We start from the raw sequence: 10,000 nt of genomic DNA, 5'->3' as shown, positions 1-10,000 counted from the left end.
TATATATATATATGCATATATACACATATATATATGTATACACTTAAACAAATAACTATATACATACATATGCATATATATATATATATATATATATACATATATGCATATATATATATATATATATATATATATATATATATATATATATATATATGTGTGTGTGTGTGTGTGTGTGTGTGTGTGTGTGTATGCATATATATATACATATATACATATATATATATATTTTGTATATATATACACATACATATATATACATATATATATATATATATATATATATGTACATATATATATACACATCCATTATTTATGCTATTATATTCTCACATTATTGAAATAATTATCATGACATTGACAGACTGAACAAGTATCATTGACGGATAGCGAGATAGATTTAAAAACGCACACTAAGAGTGAGACAAAGATAAGAATGCATGGTGTTCTTTTACGAGTAATAACTCGGAGTTGCCTGAAGGCAAGAATTACCTCAGGTTCGGAACCTGGAAATGTATCATCCATTTCATGTATTTTGTGAGTCCCACGCATCACGTCCTGTAGAACATTAAATTTTCGAGCCGCCTGAAGCTCCTGTGAAAATAGTAACAAAAAAGTCCTGTACCCATTTGCATTATGCATGACTGCGTCGGGTCCTCTTGCTCAGGCATTTAATTGCTTAATATTTCCTTCTATGTCTGTCTCATTACTTCCTGTTACATTTCCTCGAACATTTATTTCTCATTTACTTAATTTCCATCTCCCATGTATTTACTCGTGACACCATAGCCATTTGTGTGGGAGTAAATTCCCTGCGGGGAGGTGAGCTCGAACCATTAGGTTGAGTCTTCCGTTAATGGTTTACTGCGTCGTAAACATATCGGTAAGCTTTTTTTCTGATTATTGTCCTTTGGTTGTATATTTTTGGGACATATTTGTGTTTTATGATTTTTTAATTAAATCTACTCATGTACGCGGCTCTTTATTTCACTTGCACATGCCTGAATTTCAGAATTAATATCATATTTTAAGTCTCGCGTTTTTTCTATGGGTATCCAATAGTCCCATCGTTAACTGCAGTGAACTTTTAAGGGTGTTCATGCGCCATCATCCATTGCCTTGATGAATAAGATCGTGATTCGTATACAGGTTCTTGTATACATTCTATTTCATGATATATATTTATCTTATATATATCATGTTTCACAAGATAGAATGTTGACTATATAATCTATTCAACAGACTTAATTTCTAGAAATCGTATTTTAGAGTGCAGTAAAACGCTGATCAGATTTACTCGTGTGTGAGAGTGGCGGTGATAATTTGGATGACATTATCATTTCATTATCTGTTGTGGTAAACTGTTTACAATTTGTTGTCCTTTTTATGTGACTCTAGCTAAGATAGTCCTTAGCCCCATCCCCCCCAATCACAAACTCGTTTACAGAGCTACCCTAAGGTCTATTTAGATGTTTTCCAATAATAAACCCAATGTGACAGATGGACAAACGAAAACAAATACTTTCAAAACCATACTAGGAAAATGCAAAGTCACATAATTTTATGTCCGCACGAATAAATACCACGTTGGTGTTAACGACCTGGAGTGGTGATTAAAGAAAGGAATAAATGCGTTTCTAACAAAGCGAATAATTCGCATCAAGAGCCAAACCGCAGCAGCTGAGAGTCTCCCTCAAGGCTCCTCCTCCTCCTCCTCCTCCTCCTCCTCCTTCCAGACGCTGCAACGACGAACCCATCCCGAGGACCTGGAGCCACACTCCTCGCACTACATGATTCGCTCACACGCAGCATTTGGGTGCTATTACAAGACACACGCTACGCACACATGCACATTTACTTATCAGTATTGAGAGTCATCATTAACCTCGGGACACATGACTGGTAGAGACGGGGGAGGATGCGGGATGCTATAATGAGTAGGAAAGTATACAGAGGTGGGTAACATTGCTGGTTGTTTACATAGGTAGACCAAGTGTCCATATCCGATAGAAGAAAAGGTATTCATGAGGTTGCCTTGCCCTCCATGCATGAGATATAAACATCAGCTATGACCGACAAACGTAAATGCACAGCAGGAGAGATCGAAAGAAAGGTTCTACCCGACACAGGTTCCGCGGGAACGTCTTTGTTTAAGGCGGCCAGACGGAGCGGAAGTGAACCTGCTCTGCAACCTCTCTCGCCAGATTCGTACTTCTTGGGTAGTCCTTCGCGTGACCTGGGCGAACGCGGGTAGGGTCAAGAACCTATGCCGCCCTCTAGACGTCATTACAGATAACGGAATAACAACATCCAGATCTATACACATCTGATCTTTGGTAATTACGCGCAAAACCGCTTAACCGCACCTCGACGTAAGAGTGTATGTTTGTTATTTGCATCAAAGTAGCCTCGGGACAGTTTGCAACGTTTGGCCACCATTTGAAAGAGATGTTTCTGTCTTTATCTCTCAGTCTATTCCAACAAGCACGGGCGTCATCCACATTAATATATTTAGTAATATGTAAAACAAAAACAACAACAATAAAAATAATAACAAAATAATAATAACAATAATAAGAAAAACAATAACCACAACGACAATAATACTACTGATAATGATATGGATGTTGTGTTTACTTTCCGACGAGGTAACAGGATGATAAAAGTGACGTAAATATAATATGAGACACATCATCGACTCAACTCATTCTTCGAAAAAATGTGAATTCCCACTGCACACTGCAAACCAACAGGTCTTTATCGCCATTAAGCCTCTCCAAAGAGCGATCTCATTACACAGAACAGCGGTGCACTGCCCACTCCATACCCTGTGGAGGTCATCGCTAAGTGCTGTTGCGTGCAAGGTCTAGCGTAGAGGAGGCGGGGCCCTCAACTCTGGCCACTTACCACCTCCCCAGCCCACTCCCAGCTAGAAATCGCACCTGTCCTTTCCAGCAGCCCGAAGAGACGTGGAAGGAATTATAATTATTTTACGTTAAAATATTCAAGGCCTCGAAACTCCATTGGGCTTATATAAATCACATTTTACTCAATGCAGGAAAGGCGCAGGTTGACGAAGAGACAATAACATTAAACCGGTGAAGTTGGGCAACGGGGCACGCTGCACAGGACAGCCGGGAGGCAGGCTTGTTGTGGTGTATTTCTTGTGCCCAGAAAAGCTTGCTCGAAGTGTTAAGCGAAGCGGGCGATGTTCTGCCTCGACCCGCGGTATGAAACGAACGGTGCGCTAACTCGGGTTAACCATAAACTTGCGTGTAATTATATGTTTTTAATCTTATGCAGTTGTAGGTTGGCTTCGTCAACAAATGCAGATTTCTTTCTTTATAGATCTAAACCGTTTATAAAAGTGCATTTCCTCAAATCCACATACTGTTTCTGAAAGTCCTTTTTCCAGTTGGAGTGCTTATTACAAACGGCATTATATTCTAAATGTATAATATCAAAATCCCAGGTATATCAGAAATCAAAACAAGACCCCATAACATACCAAACTTCTCTTGTGTTCCCAAGACCAGATGCAATATTTCAAAATAGAATAAATCGTCTCATTATTAATATTTTGAAGTCCTGCTATATCTACCATATAAATGCTCTTGCTCATCGACAAAGTAAATACAAGGCCATAATAAATTTACACGGGATACACCTGGTTAATCGTCGCTATAATGGATAGACGAAAAAACCCGCAATACGTAATAGATAACATACAACATACGATAAGAATCCCACAAGAGGATATATAAATATCACCCCCTCTATAAAACGAGATTTCCTATAACTTGAAACATACCATATGTGTTTAATACTAAATATGAAGCATGAAAATAATCAACTTAGATCTTGAACATAATAGTGATTTTGTGTTTTTTAAGAGCCCTTGTCTTAGGAAATTGTATAATCTTGGCAATAATACCAGGAACAATCTACGACGAAAGTCCGAAATTCTTGCCAGAGGACGGAGTCAAGAACACTGGCCTCTGAAGAGTATTGGGAACAAGAAGGGCACGAGCGAAATGAGTCCTGATGCCCTGCCTCTACACCGGTCCGTATAGGTGGCTTAAGGTCAAACGTATACACCCTGTTATACAAGTTGTGCAAACTGCATCGATAATGAAGCAACATCTCCCTTCATTGGTACATTTTTGTCGCATCATCATCACAATCATACTGAGCTAGAGCGAATTAAACATTCTCATTGGCCCATACAGAGACGTATCTTTATGATGCCTATCACCTTAAAAGAACCAGTGGCAAATGTTTTAAACCTGAAAGCCCTCAACAAAATGTCAATAACAAAATTCCTCAAAATAACAAGTTCCACCACGAGAGGACGAGCATGAACCCAGAACCTTCTAGACTACAACAGGAAGATAGAGAGACAAGGAGGAAGAGGAGGAGAGGGGGGAGGAGGAGGGGGGGAGGAGGAGGAGGAGGAGGAGGAGGAGGAGGAGGAGGAGGACGGCCCCGCGGGGAGTTGTTGGTGGCGTGGCAGAGTCGACTCCTGGGTTCTCATCGTAAACATCCTTCGTATACACAAGAGAGCGCTTTGTCTTGCGGTGTCATGTATTAGAGCTGCCAAACATTAGGTCACGTCAGTCACTCTTCGTCGGAACAAACGGCAAGAGAGTTAGCGTGTATCTGACGCGATGCCTTTTTTCTACGAATTACCAGAGGCAGAAATAGGAAGTGATGTGCTTAATGATATGGATTATCACATGGGTCTTCGACATAATCAGTGATGCGAATGATGACTTATAAAAATAAAATACCAATAAACAATATATTGAAAGAGAAAAAACTCTGTAAGTTTTTCAGTACTCACACTCTTTGGAATTTCCGGATGGAACGGGAGACTGCCTAGTAACACAATACCTTTTTAGTTTTGAAAAAAAAGTTAATAAAACATACCACAAAGCTAATACCATCGAGCCCAATAAAATCAAAGGAATGATATTGTGGGAAAAGATAGCAGTCAACTACAAAAATGTTTATAAAACGTGACGAAATTTATTCAGTAAAATAAATACTGACATTCAACGTATCATTCACAATTAAAACACGTGAATTATAATGAAAGGAGAATGGCGACAGTATAAAACAAACAAACAAAAAATAAACTAACAAGAAAGTGAGGAAATGTCTGGTCATTTTTTATTATTCCTCTCACTCCTGCACCTCTGATCCCCGTGGTCGAGCCAATGAAAAAGGAATCATACTCATTACCCTTTTGGAAAGTCCGTAATTAATGGGTTCAACATAATCTTGTTTGGTTCATATTGAATTAACCTGATTCAACTTCGTATTTTGCGAGTTGCAGAAAAGGAATTTCGTTTCGAACATGGTTGTATTTTACATTTTTGTTTCTCATCCTGGAATCCGTTATATATATCAACATTGGTTTTAAAAACTTTAAAACTAAGCATACAGCCACGGTATTCATAGCTGTCCCTAGGTTAATATATAATTTAATTGCTCTCTTACCGAATAAATTCTTGCACACTTCCGTAACCCTATGTTTAAGAATGAGTTTTATTCATTGCAAAGATCTTCCTGACGCCGCGCCCTTGTGTCTATCACGCCATGTATTCAGCTTGCTGACAGTGACCACTATCCCCGCTCAGGACACACATGCCTCGGGTCATCATATCTCCCATATGAGATCGCGTGGTTCTCCTCTCCTCTACTTGTGTGTGTCTCTCGCTTTGTTCAATTTCAGTTTCCTATTTCCTCTTTTCCTCTTAGGAACACACAATTCTCTATTTTTTTACTCTCTATAATCTACTCCCTTCATCTGCCTGTTATCCTTCCCCCAAGCTTTTACATTTTCTTATTGTGCTTATTTCATGCCTTCCTTGAGAGGGCATCCTGAGAGTCGGCCACCGTGTGACGAAATCCGCCTCGGGTGCGGTTCCAAGAAAAGGGTCTTGTTACTTATAACCTACGAGTTCAAATATTAATTGTTTTTTTCTTGATAACGTATATAATACATATATATATTTGTATAATAATTAACGTATTTTTAAGCAAATGATTTGGAGAGAATCCAGCGAATCCTAAAGGAACAAACAAATCCAGCAGCAGCACGTATTCGGAACGCTCCAGGGCAGAGGGATAAAAATAGGTACTGTACTTTCTCTCTTTCTGAGACTAAAATTAATCGCTCACGGAAGACGGGTCCGAACCTATAATGTTTATTTGAACATAGAATTAAAATTCTAAAGTAAATCAGTCTTACCTCAATAGACGATCATATAACAAAATATTACCAAAGCAGTTAATTATCGCGTGGATGACATTGAATCTTGCAGAATCTTGACGCTCCTACCCAAGATCTGATAAGAGGTGTCGGAGGGGGTTGTGTTACATGATCATAACGTTTATAATCGAGTGAACAGCAATTGTAGTTGTCGAGATATTATCTCGATAACATACACACACGATGAAACACGGTAAATGTTTTAATAGTGGCAATCATGAAGTAATCGGCAGCCGAATAGGCGTCAGAATAACTATGGCCAATGGACATGTTGGGACTGTAATTGAAGCCAGGGGCGTATATCACTATTCCTGTCAGCAGAGATAACAAATTTTCCTTCTTTCTTTCTTCCTAATTATACGATACATTAAATAATGCCACGCCTCCTCTTCCTCCCTGAGCATGGACGTGTTCACAAATATATTGTCTTGTTACTTCAAGAATATGTACAGATTGATGAGACTACGGAAGGATGCAATGAGCATGACGTGTTGCACATCGCTGGGAAAGCAACATAGCAACTACAGCGATAAGCTAGGCGGACTTGGCCAACCTCTTTGGTGCTTTGGTGTGCGTGGGTGGTGCGCAGGTGGGGGCATCGGGGAGGTGAACTGGGGGCATTAACGCAGACGTCGTAGAGGACACAGAGATGGGTTGTGAAGGTGGGCGAAGGATTGGGTCGCTGGTTGTGGGCTGAGGAGAGGGTGGGCGTGGGTGAATGAGCACAGGGAGGAGAATGGTAGACGCGGGTCTGACCAGCGACGCAGCAAGGACGACCCCGCGACCCAGCACAGCTCAGCCGCTGACCTCACGCCTTATGGTTGCCACACAAGCACTAACACAACACCACCTGCTGCCTACTTGTGCCATCTTCCCCACAACATGCTGACGTTGGAAACATTGTGTCAACTCCACGTCATTCTGTCTGACTTCAGCTGCTTCTACAACACAACACGTTCCAATACGTGATCTAATTACCTAAGCACTGTTAACGGAGATCCTATGGTAACACTTATTTCACCCTGCTATTCTTTTCTTTTAAGGATAATTTTAATCTTACGCAGTGATTCGCAAGGCTATTTTCAAGGCGATACTGTACAATATACTATAATATGCTAATTTATGCAAGACATTGTTCCCAAGCTATTAGAAAAAGTACATCTTTAAATCAAGTAAAATACAATATGTTTCATCTAAAGCAACCTCTTTGGAATCGCAAAGTACTCGTAAATGAAGAAGAAAAACTTTCCATGTTGTAAGGGTAAAAAAAAAAAAAAAGTACGACTAAATCTGCCCACGCTTCCCTCAAGTGCGCGCCAGGGTTAAAAAGCTCGAACATTTTTCGCTCTCGCTCGCAGGCATACGAGAATAACCACCGATTTTGAAATCCCAGCCGAACTGTAATCACCAGAGGACGCTTTAACTACCCCAACCAGCACTTTGCTAACCATGATTACACCTGAGTCTGAACCTAAAGGCATGAACAGCGGAGGACAGATGTCGACTGGAAGTTCATATTTCTTGCTGACGTATTGTAAATTACCATTACACGTCTGAGAGGAAAAGGACTTCTCGTAATAACCGTCATACACGATTTTTTTGTCCTCGCTGTAATTTATATTCTTTTCTTCCTTCTCGAAATTCACATTTCTTAATATCTTTTTTTAGAAAATCATTCATCGCCTTTATCAGGTCGAGAACTATCAGTTGCATACGTTCCAGGTGCGTATCCATTTGCTCGATATCATAAAAAAAATCTAATGTTCGTCCTATTTTTATTAATGTATTCAGCAATCCACAATTCTTTCTGCCAAAAATAAACCAAGCAAGAATTTCGGTCGCGCCAAGACATCTGCAGAAAATATTAATATCAAACACCAAATACTACACTGTCTGAAACTTCAGGCGTAGATAAAATCAAGAACGATTTCGACTTTGGCGTTTCAGCTTTCAATTAAATTCAATCAATTTCATGCTTCCTCTACCCTTCTCATGAATACGTTAGAATGTTTTGCTATTTATCCACTGAACACTTTATAATATTAGCAACAGGTGACATGAAATATGTGACTGTTAACAAGGAATAATCGCCAACTCAGTGGCGATCATGCTTTGGGCATGTATCCCTCGTTCAAAGTTCCAGTTTTAAAATATAACACAGTGGGACTACAAGGTATTCATTCACTGACCAACATCAGCTTCAATACAGAAACGGTGTTTATCTTTGTTTTCTACAAATATTAACCACACATAAAATCTGTATGCAGTATATTCATTTAAAAATGTTTACTTACCCGTTATGATAAAAAGGCCGCGTTTAATTTTATCGTCCCCATTCCACTTCATTTTTCTCTTTCGCTTGCCTTCTCTCTTAGGAACTGATAAGACGAGCGGTAAAGATAGAAATGATAATGAAACGAGACAAACTGTGAGTAAACATCTTACCGTTACGCTCAGCATCGCAGTCAGACCACACTGTCTACTCACCTTCTGAAATCAAAGAATATTTTTGTTAGGAGCGTTAAGCAGTTGGTTCAGTGTGTATAAGTAACGCGGGGTTGTTCAGAAGTTTACTTTGTTTATGCTATCCAGTGTATAACCCATCACCTATTTATCATGTCTTTACGTAGAATAAGTTAGTCAATAGTATTAATATCGATTTTAAGTGAAAATTCTCAAGTGAGTGCTTCTGTTCACGAATTTGAATTTACAGAAATCCATTAAATCTGCAGCAATAGGTTATCACCAGCTCAACTTTCCTTATTAATCGATTTATTTGGTCCTCAAAGTCTTGTGTCATGATTAGTCAGCATTTTTGTAAAGAGTCTTGTACACACATGTATAAATACATTTTTTTTTCTTTCACCGTCTTTAAAAGGAAATCAAAAGTAATATGAATGAAAATTAATACGGCATGAACCTTGAACAGAAACTCCAATCTCATTCTGGAAAAAAGAGTTCTTGAAAGCTTAGATTCCGGTGCAAGGACAAAACTCGCAGGCCTTTACTCCAGTGAATGTTTACTTACACGTTATGATAAAAAGGCCACGTTTAACTTTATCGTCTAGCCTTTCATTAGGAGTGAGCCCTGAACTAAGGGAAAGGCCGTGTCTATATGCTATAAAACTTCTAAACAAATGAGGTCATATAGGATAGATTCTTTTTCTGTAAACGTTACAATGTATCACTCAAATCGCCGAATATTAATTGAAAAAGCGCTAATGCAAAGATGCATCCACTCAATTTTTCAAAGACATATAATTTCTGCATATTTACCAGTCAGTCATGCACAAGTAAATATAATGAAAATACGGGAAGAATTAAATAATAAAGGGACTTGAAACACGCAAGCACGCTCTCTCTCTCTCTCTCTCTCTCTCTCTCTCTCTCTCTCTCTCTCTCTCTCTCTCTCTCTCTCTCTCTCTCTCTCTCTCTTTCTCCCTCACTCTCTCTCTTTCTCCCTCACTCTCTCTCTTTCTCCCTCTCTCTCTCTATTTCTCCCTCCCTCTCTCTCTCTCTCCCCTCTCCCTCTCTCTCTTTCCTCCCTCTCTTTCTCTCTCCTCCCTCTTTTTCACTCCTACCTCTACCTCCCTATCTCTCTCTCCTCCCTCTCCCTCCTTATCTCCCTCTCCCTCTCGCTCTCCTCCCTCTCCCTCTCTGTCTCTCTCTCTCCTCCCTCCCTCTCTATATAAATAAATATATATTATGATAGATAGAGAGGCA

At 39.5% G+C, this 10,000-nt stretch overlaps 1 protein-coding gene across 2 annotated transcripts in view; it reads right to left on the bottom strand.

The window, feature by feature from the left end:
* LOC125028560 (myelin regulatory factor-like protein) overlaps positions 1-10,000 on the bottom strand; it is a 76,703-nt gene that overhangs the window by 59,707 nt on the left and 6,996 nt on the right. The window contains exon 2 of one of the 2 annotated variants that reach the window (XM_047617951.1): positions 8,765-8,767. The exons of the other annotated variant lie outside the window; for it this stretch is intronic. Within the exon in view, the coding sequence (XP_047473907.1) occupies positions 8,765-8,767 (3 nt within the window). The remainder of the gene's footprint in view (positions 1-8,764; positions 8,768-10,000) is intronic. 2 annotated transcript variants of the gene reach the window in all.

Source organism: Penaeus chinensis, chromosome 9 (assembly GCF_019202785.1).
Source record: "Penaeus chinensis breed Huanghai No. 1 chromosome 9, ASM1920278v2, whole genome shotgun sequence".
Lineage (NCBI taxonomy): Eukaryota > Metazoa > Arthropoda > Malacostraca > Decapoda > Penaeidae > Penaeus > Penaeus chinensis.
The sequence above is the reverse complement of the archived record's forward strand: the minus strand, read 5'-3'. Positions and strand labels throughout refer to the sequence as shown.